Source organism: Cajanus cajan, chromosome 8, assembly GCF_000230855.2.
Source record: "Cajanus cajan strain Asha chromosome 8, NIPB_CcT2T_4, whole genome shotgun sequence".
Lineage (NCBI taxonomy): Eukaryota > Viridiplantae > Streptophyta > Magnoliopsida > Fabales > Fabaceae > Cajanus > Cajanus cajan.
The window spans coordinates 56,073,092-56,098,800 of record NC_138524.1 but is presented as its reverse complement, the minus strand read 5'-3'; the positions used below and the strand labels follow the sequence as shown (position 1 = coordinate 56,098,800).

Sequence of the window (25,709 nt, the reverse complement as noted above, 5' to 3'; positions counted from 1 at the left end):
GTTTTCGGTAAATTTCAGGGACGAAATTTCTAAAAGGGGGGAGAATTGTAACACCCTAGTTTTCATGCTTTTTATTGAGGGTAATTTAGTAATTTTCAGGGTGACTTAGTAGCCCAGAACAGGCCGTTCCCAAATTGGAAAGGTCGTTCCAAAATACTAAAACAAGCGTGATTTAGTAGCCTAGAATGGGTCGTTCCCAAACTGGAACGGGCTGTTCCAAATTACTAAAATGGCCTACAAATCCTAGTTGGAAACGGGGCGTTTCAAATCACCAAAAAGGCTTGTAACCCTAGTTGAGAACGAGTCGTTCTAATTTTAGAACGGGTCGTTCCAAACATGGTCGTTATATGTTAAAGTGCAACTTCAGAACGGACCGTTCTGGTTTTAGAACGGGCCGTTCCAGATGAGAATTTAATACATGATGAAAGGATCTAGAACGGGTCGTTCTGGCCACTCTTGAAATCTATAAATAGAGTACTCTGGCAGTGTTTCTGGACACACTCTCTAGAGACCAAGGAGAACCAAGAGAAGGAGATTGACCAGATTTTGCTCTAGCTTCGTCTTCTGCTCATCCAGGTAAAGGGGGAGTGAGAAACCTCGCTCGGGGGTGTGGGAATAATTGTTGGGTAATAGGATTGATCCCCAATCCCTTGCCTGATGCATGCTTCTAGGAACAGACAAAATATAAATGTTTTCTGTTTTGTTTTCTGATTATTTTGTTATGTTCTTTGTTGGTTGTGATGTATGAATATGTGATTGATTTTGAAAATAGATATATTTTGATATGAATTAGAGTGCTCTATGGGTTCCTAAGAGAACCCTATGAGAAACAGGCAAAATATGAATATTTTCTATTTTGCTTTTTGAATGTTCTGTTGCGTTCCTTGTGTGATGTAGAGTATAAATATGTAATTGATTTCGAAATTAGATAAGTTTTGATATAAATTAGAGTGCTCTGTGGGTTCCTGTGCGAAATCTTATGAGGAATATTTATAAGTATCACTATATAAAATATGAACAAATGACATGAGACATGATGTGAATGAAATGTGCTATTGTGAAACGTGATGTAATGAGATAAGCTATGAGAATGTGAAATGTGATTAAATGAGATAAGCTATGACTATGAGAATGTGAAATGTGATGAGTGTGATAAGACTTGAAATTTCATGACAAGTGAAATGTTGAGTCAATGAAATCGTGAATGTGTGACATGCAGCATGTGCATATATATAAGCTAACAAGGTGTACCTAAGGGTCACTGGTGATGTAACAAGCTAACAAGGTGTACCTTAGGGTCACTGGTGATGTAACAAGCTAACAAGGTTTACCTTAGGGTCACCAGAATAGGTTAACAAGGTGTACCTTGGGTTACCAATGATGAAATGATGAGATATATGATGAGACACGTGACTAGTGCCACATGTATTTATGAGTCGAGTCCATGATATCATTGCATGATAAATGAGTGTACATGTGATATTGATTATGTATGTGTATTGTTTATATGTGATTGGTGTTTATGACTTGTAATATGTTTGTTGTGTGTGTGTGCTATCTAACCTTTATTTCTGCACCTGAACCTAAGTGAGATGTTTCTCACTCCCATGTTGTTATTTGTCTGTGTTTAAATTGTGTTGCAGGTGATCATCAGCATGAGGATGTTGGTGATGAGGCTTAGGTTTCAGTTGGGCATGCTCTGATAGGATATGTGACATTGGGGCATAGCTAGGCTTAGTTTAGGATGTTATTTCCATTAAACTATTTGAAAACTCAGTCTTATTTCTTTGTAATTTCCGTGTTGAAGATATTGTTTATGAGTTTATGAATGTGAATCCTCTACATAAGATATTTGATAATTTGGTTTTATTTATGAAAGATTTTAATTAAAGAATTTTTTTCAAATGATTGTATATGTATGTTGGGGTAGAGGGTATCACAGTGAGCGAACCATAGAGTAAACTAACACTAAATCATATCCAAAACCTTGAGAGATGTTAATAGATCTTTCTCATTTATATGTTACTCAACACAAACCTAACTCTATTCAATATAGGAATCTTATTCACACTTACATATCAAAACTCATCCCAACTTTTTTTTTTTCATTCACAAAACTCTAATCTAAATTTTTATTTAAAAATATGAATTTATAAATTTCAATTAAACTAAGTTATTAATTAGGTAGGCAAAAACACTTGAAATGATAAAGACAAATATAAATATGAATATTTTATTACCTAACACATTCCATATCAATACTTATTTAATAGGAATTTATATATATATATATATATATATATATATATATATATATTATTCCGATAGAGAACTCTTCTATATAGCGCATTAATATCCGAACTCAATAATTTACACCATCTATTTGAATAATCAATCTCAATTCAAGAGGAAGAATTGATAAGAGACATAAAACCATCCATTCTGATTATATATTTATTCGTATAAAGTGCTTAGCTAATTCTATGCATAAAATCAAAAAATTCTTTCTCATTCCAATTTTTTGATTTTTCCATTCATTTTCATTCTCTGTAAATCCCTCTTTCTCTAATTCTTTCCACTCTATCAATAAATTGAATTAATAAAAATTCTCGGGCTAATTGTTTTTGGATACCACCAGCTCCACCTGAAATTTCTCGATTTCAATACATACATACATACATATATATATATATATATATATGAGGGGGTTATAATTACACTGGTATAACTTTTATTAAGTATTACACCATTCAATAACTTTATATTAAATGTGAATTTTGGAAATCTAACCGTTAGATTGAAAGTCCATATCTCTTAGATCATATATACAAAATTTTATATTAATTCAAGATTTTGATACTTCATTCTTATAAAACAAAATTGATGTAATATATTCATTTCAAAATACACTAAAATATGAACACTTTGATTACCTTCAAGTTGTTGTACAATTTTAACATAATTTGATATACACGTATAAAGTGATATGAACTTTTAATCTAATGGTTGGATTTACAAAATTCACATTTAATATAAAGTTATTAAACAGTGTAATACTTGGTAAAAGCTACACCGGTGTAATTATAACCCTCCTATATTATATATATATATATATATATATATATATATATATATATATATATATATATGTGAGGAGGGTTCAAACGATATCGGTGTAACTTTTACTAAGTGTTACACCGCTTAATAACTTTATATTAAACGTGAATTTTGAAAATCCAACCGTTAGATTGAAAGTTCATATCTCTTAGATCATATATGTCAAATTTTGTTAAAATTGAACAACTTGAAGGTAATCAAAGTGTTCATATTTTAGTATATTTTGAAAAATGTATATATTACGTCAATTTTGTTTTATGAGAATGAAGTATCAAATCATCTTAAATTAATATAAAATTTGATATATATGATCTAAGAGATATGAACTTTTAATCTAACAGTTGGATTTTCAAAATTCACATTTAATATAAAGTTATTGAGCGGTGTAACACTTAGTAAAAGTTACACCGATGTAATTATAACCCCTATATATATATATACGACACCGGTATAACTTTTACTAAGTATTACACCACTCAATAACTTTATATTAAATTTGAATTTTGAAAATCCATCTGTTAGATTGAAAGTTCATATCACTTTATACGTGTATATCAAATTTTGTTAAAATTGAACAACAACTTGAAAGTAATCAAAGTGTTCATATTTTAGTGTATTTTAAAATGAATATGTTACGTTAATTTGTTATAAAAATGAAGTATCAAATCATTTTGAATTAATATAAAATTTTGTATATATGATCTAAGTGATATGAACTTTCAATCTAACGGTTGGATTTACAAATTTCACATTTAATATAATGTTATTAAGCGGTGTAATACTTAGTAAAAGTTACACTGGTATTATTATAACCTCCCTCATATATATATATATATATATATATATATATATATAGTTAATCATCTATACACTGTCAGTGTAAAAAATTTTACATTGGCAACCAATCATATCTTTTAAAGTTGCTTATTTTATTATTATTTTATTAAATAAGCAACTGACATGACACTATTAAAAGATATGATTGGTTGCCAGTGTAAAAAAACTTTACACAGGCAGTGTATAGGTGATTAACTCATATATATATATATATATATATATATATATATATATATATATATATATTTTTTTTTTTTTTTTTTGGTATATGAAAAATTATTTTTTTGTTTGTCTTTAAAAATTATTTTGCCTATTTTTATTCTTCATTTTATTTTTTTTTGTCATCAATAACATCTCTAAAGTATAATTTTTTTAATTTTTTCCTGTTATTTTTATTATCTTTAATATTGATAAGTTTTTTTTCGTATATATTAATATTGATGACTAAAAATAAATAAGAATTAAAAATAGATAATTTTTTTATATAAAAATTGAACCTTAAAATCTAATTTTTCTTTTTTTTTTTAAAGTCTGAAATTTTACGGTAAGTAAAAATATATTTAACTGTATCTAGTATATTAATTTTAATATAAAACTAATATCATACTATAGTTTTACATACACAGTGCACAAATGACAAATCTTATTTTAATTATTTAATCATTGGGATATTTTGCAGGACCAGTATGAGAGAATCCAACATTATCAGCAACAGAGTCCTTATGAGTTATGAACTCCGAAAGTTAAGAGCACACTTTTACACAGTTCACTTCCATCTTTCATTTCTTGTATCTGCTAAGTGAAATAAAAAGGGAGAATCTGAATGGTTTCTGCTGTTAGTTTCAGTCAAAGCCTCGTTTTCTTGAAGCCATCATCTCAGGTGAAGTGTTGCACACAGTCACAGAACAAAGCAGCCACATCACATATTCAAACGAAGAAACGGTGCTTGAGATGCAACACCCTTTACTCAGATCAAGATAATTCTCCACATGCTTGCTCCTTCCACGGCCACACCAATGGTATGCTGTAATATATATGCAAATCATCACGCAGTTTTTCTTTGCCTAGTAAAATAATTAAGATAAAACTTGGATTCAGTTTGTTAGGAACTTTTGATGTTTGTTATCTATTGGAATTTGAAATTTTCCCTCGAAAACTTGGATAATGAGGATTTACATTAAAAATCACCTTTGTTATTAAGGTAAGACTTTAATTTGATTAAAAAATTAAAAAATATATATATGTTTTGTAAAAGAATTTATTATTGATTTAGCAGGCCAATTCTAAATGATTTATAAATAGATGAATGTTGTCTCTTATATTCTGTTTCTTACACTTTCTTTATTTTTTATTAAAATTTACTTAAAATAATCTTTTTTATGGCTACTGTATCTTATTTAATAAGTTTCTATTATCATTCAGCTATGTAATCTACCAAAATTTATATATATATATATATTTTAAATTTTGTCTAATAATAAGTGTAAGAAAAAAATGTGTCAGCATTTCTCTTACAAAGACCAATACCTAAGACTACCTGAAACATATTCTCTAATACACTCTATTTAATTATTTTGTCTCATGATTTTATAATTTTTAATAAATTTTAATTAACAAAAAAAAGCATATTTAGATGAGTGTGTTCAAATTGAGAACACGGGAATGAACTTGACCTAGGACTGAGAAACTAAAACTTTATACCAGAGTTTTATTTTTCTTTTATTTTCTTTTTTCTCTAGCAACACACTATATAGTATAGGTAATATGTCAATTGTCAACATTAGAGGTGCGTGGTCTGTTTTAATATTTATATTTCATTGTTTTTAGTAGACATACATAGCTTTTACACTATCGACCACACTAATCACTATTCAATGGCCTATAAGCCTATTTCTGGACTACAGAATTACCTTGTCATTTATAGTAGTTAATATACCATACAAAATATATCTATCATAAAAATTATTTCTGGACACCTTTTTTATTTTTAGCCTAGACCATGTCTTGGAATTCCTTATAGAAAAGCAATTTTCAAGCAAAAACTAAGAATTAAAACCCATATATATTACCAAGGTCCAAGGAGATTTGTATCAAGATTTTTCCAAAATGTTTTTAATTGTAGTCTTGGTTTCTTTGGGGAGCTACAATATGATAAATCTGCAGAGCTTAACTATTGTTTAAATGTTGTAGGAGAGAAGGGTCTATTTTCATTTGCTCCACCGCACCAAGGAATTGATGGAGATTGGAGTGATAAATCTGGAGTAATTGTATACAAATGGAATGAGAAGAATAACAGGCCAAACACTGGCCGTGCCAATTGGAAGAAAAGATGGAGCTGCTGTGCTGAGTATGATCAGAATGCCCCACCTTGTAGACGTGGCTGGCATGTTTCTTATGATGATGGTTTTACTTTGTACTAGGTAGCAACACTCTCTCTAACACTCTGTAAGACTTTATTTAATATATATTGAAATTTATTGAAAATCACAAATTATAGTCTTGCATTTATTTAGTAAGTCTTTTTCCTGATTTAACAGCAAAACCAGCTAAAATTTGTGATTTGAACCAATTGTGGAGAGTATTTGTTGAAAAGAGTTTTGTTAGCATTTTTCTTAGATACAGTTCTAGTTTTGAATGATACATCTTTGTTGGTTTCTTTTGAATCTTCTATTTATGTTTTGATTAGAGATATGACCAATGTCAACAATTAGACGTGCAGGTGAAGATACAAACTTGTGAACTTGATGTCTAATGTATAACCAAAATGAGTTTAGCATTCATGAGTAATGGAATTTCCTTTGATTTCATCTTTGTTCTGTTTTTGTCTCTGAATTTGTAATCACTTCACACTCCAGGTTTGATGAGAGGTGAAAAAGTTTCAAACTTAACCTAGTTGGTCCTGCCATGTCCAATCTATTTATAATCATCGAAATAAAAGTCAGATGCAAGCTACAGTGCCAATTACCGAAGTTGTTCACTGCGAATCTTATGCCACTCTCTACAAGTCACATTAAACCGCAGATGGACTTTCCAGTCACAAAGATCAGCTATCACTTCATATCAGCCTAACCAAAATTCTCAAGTTTTTCTTGTTTATAAATAAGAAACAGAATATTGCATGAATGCATCTTCAGAAGCTCCCATTGTTCAATTACTATCATAGCATGTTAGAGAACAACTTTGCAACAACCAACATAGAACATAATATTATATTTTATACAAATCAAGAAGGTTTAGAATGGTAAAAAAAGTATTTTCTATTGTCAAATAGCAGTCCAATCCCAAAAGAATTTTTCATTTTATTACATAGCTAACTATTGCCTTGTTATATGGATAACAATTCCAGAAATGACATAAAAAAAGGTTACTCAGATACCTCATAGGTAACCTTTTTCTTTGCAGCATTGAATTGTGTCATCAAGCATTTCTTCAAGTCCACATTTGAACATGAAACCAGCATCTATGAGCTTCTTTGACGACAAATCTGGTAGCCTGATACCTTCAATTTGTTTTAACGAGCTACAAGAACAAATAATAAAATACTTGTTACATTAAGAACAAAGAAAAATCATTTACATAAATCTAGAATGTCAAGTGTGTAACAACATGATGAAGTACATAAAAACTCACTCTGCTGTTCGTTGTTGAAACTCTGGGTATTTGGCAGAAACAAGTTCATATATCCTTTCAACAGCTTCATTACATGATGAAATTATGTACCTCCCATTTGGATCAGGATGTTCAAGCAGAAATATAAGTGCTCTAACCACATCTTCCACATGCACCATAGGTATCCGAGAATTTAAGGCAAATTGATCTCTGTCACCTGCATAAATTTCCTTTCATTAACAATCTTAAGCACAAACACTTGGTAAAATATAAAAGTCAACATGGCAACACTACACATTCCCTTTAACTCATTCTTCAATTGGTTAAAAATTATGTGAGTCTCACTCCTTATTTATTATGTTTTATTCTCTATTTAACAAGTTCAATATAAATTTCAAGGAATAGCAGTATTTTAGAGAGCATATTGCTTGCTTTTCTCAATTCTCGTACTATTTGAGGTGAAGCAAGCAGAAGCACTAAATTCAGCCAAAATAGGAAGGTCAGAACTACAATCAAAAGCAAACACACCAAACATAGTTATCATGTACATCTATCCTTTCCTAACTTTTCTTCACATTTTGTCAAAGGGACATGAGTTATGACCTTCAAACTCATTATCAATTATTGGATTGTAGAAAACAGGACAAGCAAATTGCATCACATACCAAATGCAAGATTGAATGCATCAGAAACTGAACTTGGAAGCTTAGGACAAATGAAGGGTCCAAGAACCAAAGCTGGAGCAACTGTCACAACATCCAATCCATTCTTTTCTCCGAATTCAAGTACTGCCTTTTCTGTCAATGTCTTAGAGATTGCAGACGACCATTTCAACATCTTTGAAGAACGAAGATAATTCACGTCGCTCCAAAAGCTTTCATCCATCACGTGTTCTTCTTTGCCATATTGCAAATCACAGCAGCGACACTAGAAGTGTAAACAATTCTCTTCACAGTATTGGAACTGAGGCATGCCTTCAAAATGCTTAGTGCACCATCAATGCATCTTTTGGTCACTATTTCCTCAGGTTCTCTTTGTTCAAAGTCAATTGGGGTAGCAAGGTGAAAAACTCCAACACATTCTTCAATTGCTGAACTGAAACTTTCTGGATTGCTGAGATCAGCGCTGAAAACTTGTAGCCTTTGGGATGCTCCAGATAAGCTGGTAAGAAAGCTAACATCTTTCCTGTGTTCTACTTTATTTTACAAGTAAACATTTGTAAATCAAGTAGAAAACATAATTCCTTCATCAACTAATCAGAAAATTCATTGTCCTTCTAATATCCATGTTGAAAATGCAACAATCATATAATTATTATTGTAACACACAAAAATAAAGATGTATATATTGAACTCAGACTTTCAGCTCAAAACTGTATGGTTCAATTAAATGCACAAAATGGATAACAATGTTTAAACAGGAACGACTGTAACAATCTCTCTAACATTCTACTTCTAATACAGTATTATCAGTTGAAATTTATTAGGAATTACAAAATTCTATAATTTCTGATTTGTGTAACTAGTATTTCTCATGTTAAAAATGTTTATTTAACAGATGAGGTAGCTTTAACTACCTGGGTTTTGTCTCACAGTGGTGTTAACAGAGTAACCATCTTCCAGAAGCCTCTTCACAAACAATGAACCAATAAATCCGTTGCCTCCTGTAACACACACTCTTCCTTTGCTTTCTTCCATTTTCTCACGTCTTCTCTTTCTCAATATGATGACTGGTTTATATGCAATTATTTGATGATCAGGAAAAGAAAACTCGTAATGTGACACTACCACATTTTCAAAACAGCTTCGTGTCTACATATAAATCTCGTCATAAAAATTTATTAGATTTAATTAAATAAGTTAAATAGCTTCCATGTTTCCTTTAGTAAGTTGTTATTGGTGTGAAATATTTATTGGGTCAATAACTAATATACTCGGAAAATCTCATTGCTTACTACTCCAGTACTCCCAATCACGTTTTTTCCATTTACAATATTCGAATTTGAGATCTTATTTAAGGTGATCAAACCTAATACTATTTGCATTAATGACTTGTTAGTACATAACTTCCATGATTAATATTTAAGTAAATGTTGTTATGAATGTTATCGATCCATTTCTAAAATGTCTGGAGACATAATTACCAACCGAAATCTTATGTCTGTTGCATAAACATATCCATAAACACTTTTAGGAGAAGAAAATAATAGGAGAAAAAGAAGAAAAAAAAATATTTTCAAAAGATAAAATTACTTATACATAAAAATAAAATAATTGGTGAAAGTTCTTCGTGTTCTTCCATATTATTAGCTTCCACAAATTATGTTTTTAAGCTTACGTATAAATTAATTTGAGCTCGTGAAAAACCTTATTTAATTTTTTTTTCTTATTTTCTTCTCCTAGGGGTGTTTGTGAAAAAATTTATTCAAACATATTCATAATTTATGTTAGAAGATTTTACCTTGTCTACCTCAATTATTGGGATGCAATTTATATATCTATTAAACAACATTACTTAAAGCTAATTCATTTTAAAAATTGTATCTAATCTAGTATTTAAGCTTATAGTCCATCATGGTAAATAGGCTATTCTAGTAAGCTTACATATATTCTAGGAAATATCAATAGAGGAGGATGTTGGAAACTCTCACATCTTTCGTCTTAATTCTTAGAATGCATCTTTTATATATATATATATATATATATGGATAACTTCACTTTCAATCGTTTTTAAAATCAAATCTATCATATTGAGAAGTTATTATGAAGACTTTGAATAATTTACATGAGATTCAAATTTCAAATTAGTATAACGCATAAAAATTATTGATAACGTGCTTAACACTATGGTCGACAGATTTTCTGCATGGATGATGTAGGCTGATGTGATATCCACCCTCGTGAGCCACAATGAGGCTGAGGCCGAGGCCAAGTCTAGACCACTAGCTTCTGCATGCACCACCATCTTTTTGTCGGGGCCCTACCCCGGCCCCAAACTGCCATTAAGATTCATGTCAATTACCAAGAAGTTGGGGAACATATAATGAACTTCACTTCACATTAAGTTGTGCCACCAACATGCGGTTCTAATCTTCTTGGAACTCATCATTTTACAAATTAAGTGATCATGGCCATTGCTGTTTTAATTAAACATAGAATCTTTGTGGCCCAACCCACCAGTATTTGCAGCTCATCCAATACATGGAGTCGGACTTCATCACAGAATTTTTTTTTTTTTTTTTTGGTTTAATATCTCATGAATTATTTTGAGAATTTTTAGTTAGGTCCTAATTTACCTGAATGAAGTTGTAGTTGAGTCCTTGAATTCTGCAACTTTTTGTAATTGGATTCCTAGTGTTATTTTTCTAGAAGTTTTATGTCGTCAATTGTCATAAACTAACTACATAGAGCCAATTAAAAAAATTATAGAAAATCAATAACTCAATTACTATTTTCTTTTATTTAAAGAACTAATTAAAAGTTTCCAAATAGTTAGGCATACTTATTATGTACTAAATTCATTTTTTTTTCTTTTGTTTTTTCATTGAGTATCTTTTATTTTAAGAAAGTTTAAAGATTCCGAATTATTAATATTCCTTTTCTTTATGATATGCTCAAAATAATATATATAAATTAGGATAATTTTTATCATAAGTTAACTTGTTGACATGTGAATAGTAACTTTCTTTTAGAATAGAATTAAACTAAAACACAAATTTTAAGATAATATCAAATCATTTATAAATGACCAATTCTATAAACTTCACGTGAGTATCAACTCAACCTAACAAATGAATAGGCCCTACATCCTCAAATGAACACACAAAACACTACATGTCAACAAAGTGTTTCCACATACACGCGATTTTCATTAATGCTGCCTTTGGTGCCAACGAATTCGAGGAGAATCGCGAAGAAATGAACGGAAGATACTGTTCATCGATGTTTGGCGCAAAGGTAATGGGAAGAAATGAAAGGAATAGCGATTAAATTAAGACAGCTTTTTCTTGACTTTTGACCATAATAAAAATAAAAATATAAAAAATTATTGAAATAAATTAAAAAAATAACTATTTATCAAAATAAATTATTTTAGTTAGGTAAGATAGTGAAGATGAAGAAAATGTCGATATATATGACGTCTTCTTCATTGAGAAAAATGAAATAAAAACGTTAAAGGCATTGATGTCTTGTTTATGACATTTTTGGTAAACATGAAATGTTATCATGATGGATGTTTTCTGTGCTACGTTGAATGTTCTTCGTGTATAGTTTTCAGAGGTTAAAAATGTCACTCTTTGGAGCTTAAAAACGTCACTAGGATGGACGTTTTCTATGTTGTTTTTGAAGCTTAAAAACATCATTGATGGCAAAGCTAGGTGAAGTGGAAGGAGATTCTTCCCTTGGCTTTGCTCCAATGACTTGATCTTTTCCTTGAGCCAATTCTGGACTTCAAAATCTAGATTAAGAAGAAGATCTGTGGAAGAAGAAGGAGAAGGAAGCACCAAGGCTAAAGGAGCAAATGATTGCTCACAAGGTGCTAAGCCTAAGCCTTCTAAGAACCCTAAAAGCTAGGCATGTGAGTGACTTTGAGGGAGAGAATTTGCTTAAGCAAATGGGTCAGAATTCTCAATATATTCAAAGTGACTGAAATGTGAAGAGATAGCTCAATTTATAGGCTAGAAAGCAAGCAAATTGGAGCCTATCTCAAGGAATGCAATTGGTGCCGGAAATTTGAATTTCAAATGGTATTTGAAATTCAAATTTCTTGGCAGCCCCATGTGCATGTCCAAGAGGTGATCCAATGTGCATTAAGGTTGTATTTAGAGTTAATTTGATGTTGATTTGGGTGGACCATGTGCAACACCATATAGGCTAGCCCATGTGCACCAAATGCAACTCAAATTAATTACTCCTAAATGTGACCTTAATTTAGTTAACTTTGTCTAATTGAACTTTTCCTTTATATTCCTATTCTAATGGCCTAAATACAATGACCAACCTATCACAAACACTAAGAAATAATAAAAGAAGAAAAATAAGCTTAATATTGACTACCAAAATACCTAAGGCCCATTAAGCCCGAAAACAAGCCCAATAAGGCTATGGCCTGAAAATCCTAATCTATGTGGTCTAAAATACAAGACCAAAATATATGAAACTTATACTAATATTATATGTACAAATAAAAGACAATGGAAATCTCAGGGTGTGGCCCATATGAGGAGCAACTTGGGCCCACCAAGTCTGTCGGGCCCATCGGGCGCTGAACTAGCCCACATCTTCATGTCTAGCCCATTCCTCTTGGATCCTTCAATGTGTCACCTCTTGCCCTCCTTAGCATGATTCCATCAGTCACCCTAGTAGATGTTTTCTACGTTGGTGGTGCATGGTTTTTAGGCCTTAAAAACGTCACCCTAGTGGACGTTTTCTAACACAGAGGTTTTTGTTCATGATTTTTTTGTGACGTTCTGCAAGAATTTTGGACGTGAAAGTCTTGCTCAGAACATGTTGGTGTTGTGAGAACCCGTGATGATAGTCAGGAGAGTGTGAGAATATTGTTTAGTGGGTGTGAGAATCTTGTCCACCCATGCCCATGATGATAAAAAGAGCATGAGAATATTGTTCAGTGGGTGTGAGAATCTTGTCCACCCATGCCCGTGATGATAAAGAGAGTGTGAGAATATTGCTTAGGGGGTGAGAATCTTGCATTTGCTACTTAAAAACTTCAGAGGGTGAAAACCTTTGCATAACAACATTCACTATAAATAAGCATATAAGGAGGCTTTCATTTTTCATCTTTGTATCTGAACTTTGCATTGTTCTTTATATCTTCATGTGATATCTTAAGATTTTATTTATTGTTTTCTTTTTTCGTAAGGTCTACTTTCATTTTAAATTTTTTTTTCATTTGCTTACTCTATTATAATGGTAGTAGAATTAACAATGAGCAAGGTTGCATTTTTACAAGTAACATAAAAATAATTCGTGTAAACCGTGGATTGGATTTAGAATCTTTAAAAAAAAAAATTCATGCGAAGTTGAAATTGCATCGTAACCAAATTGTTTCTAACATTACTTGCAGATATTTGCATTGTCTGAATCCAGTTTTTTATCTAGCTGGAGAAATTGCAGACAATGAAGATGTTGTATTCATGTTTGATAGTTTTGAACGACAAGGTCATATGACTATGGTAGAATTATATATTGATGTTGATATTATTGGCACATCTTTTTATTGAATGAAGCACACCCATGCTATGAAGTACGGTCGTTTTTGGCTATTATGCATTGTTGTTCTTCTCTTTTGGAGCATTTTTGGTTAGGAAAACACACTTTTATTATAGAAGAATAGCATGCTTAGTAATGTTGTTGAATCACTATAAAAAGAAATTACTAGATTTTTCTCTTAGATTGTAATATAGGAAACAACCTAAGTTATTCTTCTCAAAGACACAAGTCAATATAATCCAAAATTATCACACATGGTTAGAATGGGGATTTTATGAATATTAAATACACTACAACATTTTTTATATTAGGCAACGAGTTTTTAGGCAAAGTCTAAAAAAGTATTCTCGTAATATGGAATAGGCAACAATTTTGTAAACTGTTGGCACTTTGTTTGACAACAATCATAAAACCGTTCCCAAAAGTACATATAGGCAACACTTGATCAAAGCGTGCACTATTCTCTTTTCAATATTAACAAAACTGTTCTTGAAATATAAAACAAGCAACAAATTTCTAATCGTGGCCACTTCTCTACCCAACAGTTTAAAAACCGTTCTTAAAATTGATATTAGGCAACAATTTATAAATTATTGCTTATTTTATATCATGCAACACAATAAAAAATGTTCCCAAAATATATTATTAACCATGTTTATTATTTAAATGGAAAGTTTATTTCTTTAAAGTTAACAGGCAACACTTATATGAGTCACCGATGTAGAAATGAAAATAATGAGTTATTCTACATCAGGTTTTGTGTTGACCGACGTAGAAGGGGTGACTAAATACCACTCATGCGCGCTCACCCTCTGGAACGCTCTCTCTCGCACACTTAAAACCTAAAACCTAAAATGCTCTCTACCAGGCGCACTCCAAGCTCTTCCGCCGTGGCCGCCTCCCGGAGTCCCTCGCGACTGCTTCACCATCACCGACCCCTCCCTCCCCGGCCACCCCATCTTCTTCGCCAGCCCCGCCTTCCTCAAGCTCACCGGCTACACGCGCCACGAGGTCCTCGGCCGCACCGCCGCCCTTTTCCAGGGCCCGCACACCTCCCGCGCCTCCCTCCTCCAAATCTGCGAAGCCGTCAGAGACGAACAAACCATTTTGGATGCTCTTCCGCGTCTCCCCCGTCTTTGCAAGAGAAGGAAAATTGGATTTTTTGGGGAACATTTGGTTGTTAGGGTTTTGATACTTTTGTTTTGTATGAGTTGCCTCAGAGTCACTCAGCATTCAGCAATGGAAGCAATCACCGAGGGAGTGAATAACATCAACATCTCCGATTCTTATAAGAAAAACCGCATTCAGGTTTCCAACACCAAAAAGCCCCTTTTTTTCTACGTTAATCTCGCCAAGGTAGCCATTTTCCTTTCGATTTCAAACACGTTAACTTTTCCCACTTATGAGCCATTTCTAATTGGTGCGCGCACGTTGGATTTTGTGTGATTTTGTTGTTATTTGTTTCAGAGGTATATGCAACAACATAATGAGGTTGAGCTCTCAACACTAGGAATGGATATCAAATCTTGCAACTAATTATTATTTATTCATTTACTGCATACCTTTTAATCATTTTGAGACTTGTATCCAAACTCCCTTGCTCCTTGAAGTCGGGTTCGTAACACCAATCTCCTCTTTTGTTTTTTCTCTTTTCAACAAAATCAAACAACGATTCAAATTCATTTGTTGCTTTTTCATTCTAAAAGATATTTTAGTATGATGAATGAGAGGATTTTGTTGACCAGGCCTGTTTTTTATAGCACTTTGAACATGTCTTTGGAATTTTTCCAACACAAAGGAATGAACTAGAGATCTTAGTAGTTACTACCTTAAGCCTAAAAAGGGCTTTGTCGTTTGAAAAGGATGGATATTCAAGTCTCCCTTTGATCTGGACAGTGAATTGCAAAACACTTTTCTTAATCTCCATATTTTCCACTGCCAATGGATTCCACATGCCTTTATAAAAAATTTAAATTTTGACCGACTTTTGGTTCATTGTCTCTTGCTGGTCTTGATCTGTTAGGAACTCATTATCTACTTGAGATTAAATTATTTATAAATCTAAACTCATTAGTACCTGAATTTAAGTTGCAACTGGTCTGGTTTTACATTTCACACGAGTAATCTGCTTTAACATAAACTGGCAATGAATACTTTTCCTTGGATCAAGATATTTAGGCTTCCTTTGCCTTGAACTTTGAATGCCGATTTTTCATTCAATATTGCTGCAGATTGTTGTGATGGGAGTGATGAATATGATGGAAACATTTGTTGCCCCAACACTTGTGTCATGGGTGGGAATGCTAAGTACACGATTGGTAATTGCAAGCAAAAAGCAAGTCAAAATGGAGTGAAGTCAGAGGAATCAATTTATAACCTTACTGGTAACTTATTATCCAACAACTTTTTTTCATGTGTTTACAAACTCATCATTGGTAAATATAAATTGAAACTTCCTTGTGTAGGTTTGAAATTGGCAATTATTCTACAAGTAAGTCTGGTTATTTTCCTGGTATTTCTCTGGAGTTTTCGTTGCCGCACCAGATCTAAAAGGAGGCATTACCATTGAGTTTAAAGATACCTTGTTTACTGGAAAGATACGTAAGAAACCATAATTTTATACCTATGTGCATAAGGAAAATTTATTTCATGGTAGAGTTCTTGTGGTAACTGTAACCTTAGTCTTTTAGAGTCTTTAATTTATGTATCTCAGTGAGCTCTCCTCTAGTACCTTAATTATGCTTTTAGAGTTGAATATGTGAATAATACATTTCAAGAAATACCATTTCCAATGGCATAAATTACTTGTAACTTTCACTATTGTGGAAATTGAGAAATAATAGATCAACAGAGCCTGTATTAATGAGTCACTTGTTTGATTCGGAATTTGATTGGAATGAGATGGAATTTTTGATAAAATGGAAAGGGCAGTTTCATTTGCGCTAGTATTCAGTATGTTTTCTACTATCTTTTGCATTTTATTAGGCAATAACCATTTTCTACGTTTAAGGTTTGAAAATCATTGAGTTTCATCAATGACCTTTGTTGGGTTTTATTTCTTACTTTTAAGAACTATGGGTGAGTTCTATGACATCTACCTGAATATATACCCAAAATGGTCATTGATATGTGACTCGGGATTTTTTATGATCTTGATGTATAAAATGAATTTTGTTTATTCCAATGTTGATTTACGTGAGAAACTTATCCAAAAGACATAGTGGCATGCTATGCTGAATCTCAGTCTTTCTAATCAAAACAAAAAACAATTAAAGTATACATTTTAAACTTTTTTTAAACACAATAATAACTTGAGATAAATATTAGAAGGTATCAATATATTGTAAACCAAAAAATATTTAGTTACGTTTTGTAAAAAGTACCACTGTCGCCCATGTTTAAAAATTACTTGTTTTAGGAAAGTTACTTTTGTTTGTGATATTGCTGTTTAATTTTATAAAAATGGTGAATGGGAAGTGGCTATGTTGCTTCTGATGTAGTTATCTTGAGTTCACTAAATGAAAATGAATTTTATTTTTCACATCCGGAGCTGTGCTAAGCTCAGTAGCTGATTTACAATATTCACATGCTTGTGGGGTATAATATCTCGGCCTCTAAATTATATTTTAATTCATTTCATTTACATATACCAAACCAGTTACGAAATTTTTCTTGTGTATAACTAGCTTTAACTCATGTTAATTGTTGGACATTGATTGGGGATTAATTCTATAAGTTTTCTAAGTGAAAAAATATATTTATGTGCAGGAAAGACTTGATAATGAAGATCAGCCTTATGATGATGAAGAGACTGAATGATGTTACTTACATGGATGGATGACTAGCTATGCATAATATTACTAGATGACACTTTATATTGAAATTTAGAAATTTTATGTAAACTTTGACATCTTTGGATGATTTTATTTAGACTTTTATGCTTTTGAATTGTCATATAGTTGGAACTAATTAATGCAAGTGAATTTTACATGTGTTTGGATTTCATTTTATAATTTGTTTTTTTTTTTTTAGGGTGAAATCAATTCTTTATTGAGCACATGAGAAACGTCCTCTTGAAAAAGGATGTACAAGAGGATTATCAATCCAAAATAATGTATAGTTCTTTTTATTAATATGAGTTGTTTAATATACTATTTGTATTATAATTATAGGTACGTATTACATATATATGATTTCACAGGATAAATTAAAATTTCATATATATATATATATATATTACATTTGCAACCATTTAAAAATAGTATATGGTGAAGATTATTGTTTAAATAATGGTGTGTTATGACTAATATTATAAGTCAATATAAAAATAACCGTTGGGCGTTTATTTAGACAATATTTACAAAATTGTAGCTTAAATTTAGTCTAAATTATTACCTATATTATCACATAAACAACCTTAAAAAAATGTTCCCTAATGTCACTAGCAACGGTCATAAAAGTGTTGCCTATAAAAATAGAGTACATTTCTAAAACTGTTCTTTAAAAATTAATAGTGTTGCCTTAAATAATAAAAAAACCGTTGCCAATGAAGATCATGAAAACCGTTCTTGGAAGTTTAGGTAACGGTTTTTTTGACATCGTGGGCACAGGCCAAAAAACCGTTGCATATTGAAATAGGCAACGGTTGATAAATCCACGCTTAAAAAACTGTTGCCAAACCGTTCCCTAAACTTTTAGGAACGGTTTTTTTTGGCTTTCAACAACGATTTTTTATTGTTGTCATAGATAACAAATGTTGTAGTGATAGTAATTGAACAATAAAAATGTAAACAAAGAATTAAAAGAAAATTTCAATAAGAGATTATATCGATTCAAAATTTCAATCTTTTATAGTAAAATTTTCATGGTTCAAAATATAATCCGAATTACCAAAATCAAAATGAACGTAATTAAAATATAAATCTGAATATAGATACAAATCTAGATTTAATGAATTTCATAAAAATAACGTGAAACACAATCATAATCTCACAATTTCCATGAAATTCAAAAATAGTGACTAATTGATTTAAGAAATTTAGGTTATTTTAGGTCTAAATCTAGATCCAAAATTAATCTTCAATATTAATTCTAGATCTAATTAAATGAAATTCACAATCATGAAAACGAAAATTAGATCTAGAATGAAGAAGAAGACAAAGAGAATTCACACAGTGGAAATAGACCAAGAACTCAAATTTTACCATAATTCATGAAACTTGAAATCGAATGAACATATATATTAGCTACACATCTCCATTGAGTTGCTGCAATCAATTCATGTAAAAATGTGGAGAGAAAATTCTGAGAGAAAGAGATAGAATTTAGAAAAACTTGTAGAGGAATCAACTCTAAAATCTAAAAAATGAGAGAAATATCCATACATGTCTCACAACACCTATTAATAGACCAATATAGTGGGCCTAATCAGAATATTTACAAGACCTGACCCACTAATCAACTAATTAACTAGGTTAGACTACTAATACAATAAGTTTCTAAGGTAAACCCAAAATAAAGTGTAGAGGCATAACATTGAGGTGCATTTTTGGATCCTTAGACGTTCGAACTGGGTAAATCTTTTAACTAAGAAGTTGTAGAGATCTATCTTCACTTTTCAAGGACACCTAAAATGGCTGATTCTGAGTTTGGGGGATTTAGATATGGCCTACATAAGATAACATGTCAAAATGGACAAAAATTACAAAAATTAACTAAAATTTATAATTGAAACTAAAACAACCCACACAAATGTCAACCAATTCATCAATTTAAAACACTCCTAAATGTCAAATAAGTCTAATGTGATGTACTAAAATATGTATTAATTATGAACTATCAATGCTCATGCTTCCCTTTCGTCTAAAGAAGCACACCCTTACTAATGAAGTAGAAAACCCATAGCTATTAAGCACAAACATGCTTGTTAAGATGCACGATTGTACTTAGTAGTTCATCCTCTTTTTTTTTTTTTTACTATAAATAGGGATGTCTAGACACTACTAGAAATATGCCATTTACTCAAAGATTTTCATGCGAAAAAATATTTGTAGAAAATTATTGCAAAAATTATTGCAAATATAAATCTCCAATAAATTATTGCAAATATTTTTATAATTTTAAATTTGCAGAAAATTCTTGCAAATTTTACTACAAAAATATTAATTATATGAATTTTTTGTTGCAAATAAAAATTTCTAAAAAATTTTGCAAGATTTTTTTTATTTTCCTACAAATTTTTGTTTTAAATATAAATTTGCAATTAATTTGTTTTTTTGTGAGTAGTATTTTCTGCCAATTTTTTTTATTTATGATTATTTTTATTAATTTAAAAATTGAAAATATTTTTGACTCCTCCATAAGCGTAAACACATTTCCGTCTTCCTTCGCTTTACTGATTGCATTCACCTCCGCAACACTATTTTTCCTCATCACCGCCGCACAACACTTCTCAAGTAAGTCACCTCCATAACCTCCGCACCTCCGTAAACGTAATCTCCGCACACCGCTCACTGTAACACTTCTCTCAGCTCCAAACCAGGCCGGACTCCTCCCTAACTCTGCCAAGCGCCGCCGTACGCTCTTAAATCTTCCGTCGTATCCGCCCTCTCCGCTTCCGGCCTTCTGATCTGGTTTTTTCTATCTGTCCTTTGCTCTAAACTGTAAAATTTTGGATTTAGTTCCCTTGATGCTGATTTTGGTTACGTCGATCCTCTTATGAGGAATATCAGAGCATAATTCATTTAAATCACTTTAAACAGAGGGCAGATTTTTGTACGCCTGTTTTCAATTCGCATTTCATTTCTCAATTTATAGATCTTTTGATTGGGATCAATGACGAGTAAAGGGATCGTAATTTCAATTAGTCACGTGTAAAGGATCTAAGATCTGTGATTATTTACTATTTAAGAGCACTCGGATTGACTTAGATTTACGATCTTCGAGTCGTGGTTAGTTTGGTATCCCCACGAAAAATTGTGGTGAATTATTCAGGGAAGAGTTTGTGTGAAAAATTCCTTGCTGATTCTCACCCCTAATTTTAAGGGGGTGCCAAATTGACTCGTAGTAATGAATAAATAATGTGCTTTAATGATGTATCATGTTTATTATTTGGAAGTGGATTGCATTTTATTGTTCAATACTACTTACAGTCTAATACCTATGGCTAATTGTCAGGCTCTCTGACGTTTATTGTTATTCTTGTTTATCTTCTCCAGTCATACTAAATGGCCAACAGAGTTCAAATTCCTACCAACAGTTCAGCACTTATTGCCATGATTGCAGATGAGGTAAGAGTGGCAATGTCGTGTGTGCATTCTTCAAGTCTTCACTGCAGAACAACAAGTGTTGTGTGTTTATGATGCATGCCCTTTAGATTTTCCTTGGCACGCTTAAAATTTCATTTTGTGAAGGTTGAAATAATTATTGAGGCAGGTAACTTTGATTGTTGAATTGTCTTGATAGTATGCTAAGTTGGAAATTATAGTATGCTAAGTTGAATTGTGTTGATTGTTGCTTAATGCGATATGATTGTTGCGTATTTTATGCAATATGGAAGTTGTTTTGTGTCATGCGATCAAGTTGTCTGAAAGACTGTTAAAGTAGATGATATTATGATTGGGATCCAGTAATAGTGAATAAGAAAGCAAATTTCTTTGGAGATTCTAGTCTTGAAAGTGGAACGTCTACAGGTATAACTCTTCCAATGTTCTTGTCTCAATTTTTATACATCATTCTGGACCAAATCTCTAAGTCTAATATCATTTTTAAATCTTTCTGGCAGATCTGTACGATCTCCTCTACAGTTGGTGAGCAGGTTTCCTGATAATCCTGAAGTTGGTACCCTGCATGATAATTTTGTGTGACCATCACTCCTTTTTCTATGCAAAATTTAGCTTTGACTTCATATGATTGATAAGTAATCTCGGTGAACAATATTTTTTATAAAAAAAATTCCTAACATACACCTTTGTTGGTGGTTACCTATCGGTTTGTCTTTGAGTAGCACAAAAAAAAACTCTTTTTAATTCATTGTGTTTTAGTTTCATATTGATCCCATGTCGACAACCCAAAGCAAACTTTCCAAATTATAGTCCTGCTTCTAATTTAAGAAAATCATCAAATGCCAAGTTCTTTTGTGTGAATTACTTTAGAATTTTGTGAAAATCTTCTTTCATATAACATTTTAGAATTTTGGTTTACAATTTGTGAAGTGTTTTAGCTTCTCACTCATACAACTTTGTCTTCTTATTTAATTAAGCATGTGTTTGTTTTTGCATGAAATAGGAGTTGACGCGCCTTCACTGTGAAGTATTCATTACTTCTACGTTTTTTTCCCTAGATTGAAATAACACAGATTCATACACACTACAAGGTAACCTTGTTATCTAAACATCATTGTTTAAATGTTTATGATGTAATTTGAAATGAGTATCGTGTTAACTCGTGAATTTATGTCTTACCTCATATTCTATTTAGTTTCTTGTCCTAACATATTTGATTTGTGTCTTGAATGCAATAGATTAAATCTTTAGTATTTATTTTTTTTCCAACTGTGAGTGTTATTTAATTTAGTGGTTTTTTATGATGACATTGTTATAATGATGTTAAATGAGATCTTGACCTTTTATATTTATAAATCAGGAACTAACATGGACTAGAATTAGACTGAAAGAGTTTCAGCCATCTTGCTTTGAGAAGGTTATTGTCATTGCTCAATTTTTTTTTGCTTAGTTTTGATTATGATGATAATAGGTTTAAACTTAAAGAGTTCAGGAAAGTTTTGGTCATCCAAATTTGAGAAGGTTCTTGTCATTGTTTAGTTTCTTTACTTGGTTTTGGTTAATAATGTGATGACACACATTATCAAGTACATCATCAATGTTTTACATTCTATGATATGGGTATTGAGTTTATATATGCTTCAGTAGTTTATATATGTGCTTTCTTTTTGTTATAATGTTCCTCCATAACAGAAATATATAGAAGGGTTACTGGGTGTAAAATTAAAATGCAATATAAGACTGTAAATTATTTTTCATTCTTTAACATGATTTCAACATTCTTCAACATTATGTTAAACTGTTAATATAATATCACTTTTATATGTGGTAACTTGGTGATGTCTTCGAATTTTAAAGTTACCGCATCCCCATGTTAGTGTCTGGTTCTGTTTCTGTATTTTTGCTTCCTAGGTATGGATGGTATAGTATAGTCTAATAGAGCTACTACGGTCACTGCTACACTTACAGAAAAGCCAAACTGTGTGGCTAGAAGAAAACAGGGAAACAAGTGATAAAAAAAACAGAAGCTTACCCCTGTGGCCACATTTCTGCTGGAGTCTTCATTTTTTTTCTTCAATTAATAGGATTATTAGCATGTGATGTATGAGGAATTAATAGTTTCCAGCTCTGGCCACAAGTACCAGACACTCAACAAACAAACAAACAAATGGACGAACTTGGATCCTTTCCGTGGTTATTTTTATTTCTTTGGACTTGTTTTAGATTTTTTTTTTGTTTATATGGAATAGATTTAGTTATATGAGATTATAAGGATGGCAAGTTCTTTTTTACTATGGTTGGAAGGTAGAAGATATTCCAACGTCCTTCTTTTTCATTGTAGTTTCGGTTGCAATAATTATACTCACTTGATAAATGAATTAATATTTTAAGTTGATCAATAAACACATAAATTTGAGTTTAGAAGGCAACGTCTATGTGCTTTGAATCATGTGATAGTTGGTGTAGACAGGTCATGCATGTTGTGGTCCCTTCATGCAGCGGCCTTCAAACGGCTATGCTTTATGTTTGGTGAAAAATAAAAATCAAACGCTTCACTTGCAGATATATAATGTTGAAATAAATGGTGCTTGTTACTTTTGTTTTTCATTCTTTAACAGTCAAAACTGCTTCACTTGCAGTTTTGCTGATTCAAATTTGAAAAATAGAAATGTTATTTTCAGCACTAAAACTGATAGGAAACAAATACTGGTTGGGATTTTCTTTAACAAATGCTTATTTTAATAGCATTAGAATATTAAAAAAATTATAAAAAATTACATTCGATTTTTCCTAGGAAATTTACTTGCGAATTTGAAATTTTGCAAAAAATTTACCTATAAAATTTTAATTTTGCAAAAAATTTACTTGGGAAATTTTAATTTTGCAAGAAATTTACTTGCAAATTTTAATTTTCGTGGAAAATTTCTTGCAAAAATTTTGTGGATTTTAAAATTTGTAGAGTATTTTTTGCAAATTTTTTAAGAATTTTTTTTCCACAAGAAAGTTTGCTGCCATTTTTTTTTTGCAAGAAAGTTTTCTATAGATTTTTTTTTTAGTAAAAATCATAAGAATTTTTTTTGCGAATTTTGAAATTGGTAAGAAACAATTATCCACGAAGGTATTAGCTGCGAAAATAAATTTGTAGAAAAATTCGCAAAAAACTTATTTCCTACAAATTTTAATAAAAAATTCCTAGGAAAATCCTTAGGTAATAGAAAAAATTCTAGTAGTGAGACCATGTTTTTAGCATCCAATTTTTAGTTTTAGTTTTATATTTTCTTGCTTCCTCTTGTTCTAGGGTTATGATGTAATTGTTCCTCATGAACCCCTATTGATGAATTGAATGAAATCTTTTTTGTTAATTGTCGTATTATTTTAGTGTTTTCAATTCCTATCCCAATTAATTGAAAGTGCATGATCAAACTCTTTCGATTAATAAAACTCTACAATAATTGAATTTTGGAAATTTTCATGATCAAGTTGTTTTCTCATGATTCCCAATTGAATTAATTTATTAATTCATTTATGTGTTTTTATTCTTTATTTTATGAATAAACTTATAACCAATTTGATATTTTCCTAAAATAAATATTGTTGTTTTCCTAGAATCAAAAAGTTGATAGTCATTTCATAAGTAAATTGACAGCAATATTTTATAATTCATGAAATTCATCTTGGGGGATCAGGGACAATTAGTCACAACCCTAGGAATTTTAATCTTTGAATCTTAATCTATAAATTTTCTACTTTAATTTTTATCTTACAAATCAAATGTTTTCCATTAAAACCATCAAACACCATGATTAGGTTGATAATTTCTTAATAATAGACTTTTGGATTCGATATCTAGACTCTGTCCATTGTTACTGTTATGATAAGATACATTTTTCTTTAAGCACATTTTAGATGCAACAGTGAGCAACCCACACCTGACAAATTCACCAATGGGAGCCCCTAAAACTCCCATGCCTAGTGTGGATTACCCCAAGCTTGACACACAAGCCACTGAGAGCAACCCATATTATTTATTGCTCTTACACCCAGGGCAAAACCAATTCATGACAAATTGCATAATTGTGTGCAAATTGTCAAAGTAGAACCAACTTTACAACTCTTAATCTAATATGTGAGAACACTAATTTTAATCCAATTACCACTTATCATACCATCAATTACACAATTCATGCATCGATTTCATATGCATTATCAAATTAACATCAACTTTTACACTATTTTATAAAAATGATTTCCTACAAGAACTATGAGATAAAAAAGATTCATAATTTACACAAATTAATCCATAATTCACAACATCCATAACACAATTATCATTTACAAAACACATAAGAACCATATAAGCATTAATTCCAACATAGAGATCAAAACTTAGAATTATCCCAAGAATAATACAAAAGAACATATAACAAGGTTGGGGCCAACCCTGCTACCTAACAGATAACCCACACCCTAGAGAGAGAACTTTCATTCCCCTTACTTTGATGAACACTTGATGAAGGATGAGGATCTCCAAGGTGCACTCCTAATACTTTTACGTTCTCTTCTTGAATTCTTAAGTTGAGATCAAAAAGAGCATAAGATAAGAAGCATAAAGTAAAGATTGTCTCCTGAAGCT

General features: G+C 31.3%; 2 protein-coding genes and 2 long non-coding RNA genes across 4 annotated transcripts; 3 read left to right on the top strand and 1 right to left on the bottom strand.

The window, feature by feature from the left end:
- The first annotated feature begins 4,630 nt into the window (after window positions 1-4,630).
- On the top strand, window positions 4,631-6,448 carry LOC109811199 (uncharacterized). The gene is made up of 2 exons (XM_083062288.1): window positions 4,631-4,973; window positions 6,145-6,448. The coding sequence occupies exons 1-2, from the start codon at window positions 4,778-4,780 to the stop codon at window positions 6,372-6,374; spliced, it is 426 nt and encodes a 141-aa protein (XP_082918414.1). The 5' UTR covers window positions 4,631-4,777; the 3' UTR covers window positions 6,375-6,448.
- Window positions 6,449-7,291: 843 nt separating this feature from the next.
- On the bottom strand, window positions 7,292-9,275 carry LOC109811198 (vestitone reductase). Its single transcript, XM_020374866.3, is given in 5 exon segments — window positions 7,292-7,473; window positions 7,585-7,780; window positions 8,229-8,475; window positions 8,478-8,755; window positions 9,140-9,275. Coding segments are annotated over 5 exon segments (984 nt in total). The 5' UTR covers window positions 9,261-9,275; the 3' UTR covers window positions 7,292-7,331.
- On the top strand, window positions 8,591-9,447 carry LOC145950678 (uncharacterized). Its single transcript, XR_014428533.1, has 2 exons — window positions 8,591-8,727; window positions 9,121-9,447. It is a non-coding gene; the product is annotated as an uncharacterized LOC145950678 (long non-coding RNA).
- Window positions 9,448-18,693: 9,246 nt separating this feature from the next.
- On the top strand, window positions 18,694-22,686 carry LOC145950722 (uncharacterized). Its single transcript, XR_014428594.1, has 3 exons — window positions 18,694-21,082; window positions 21,399-22,167; window positions 22,437-22,686. It is a non-coding gene; the product is annotated as an uncharacterized LOC145950722 (long non-coding RNA).
- The last annotated feature ends 3,023 nt before the right edge of the window (window positions 22,687-25,709 follow it).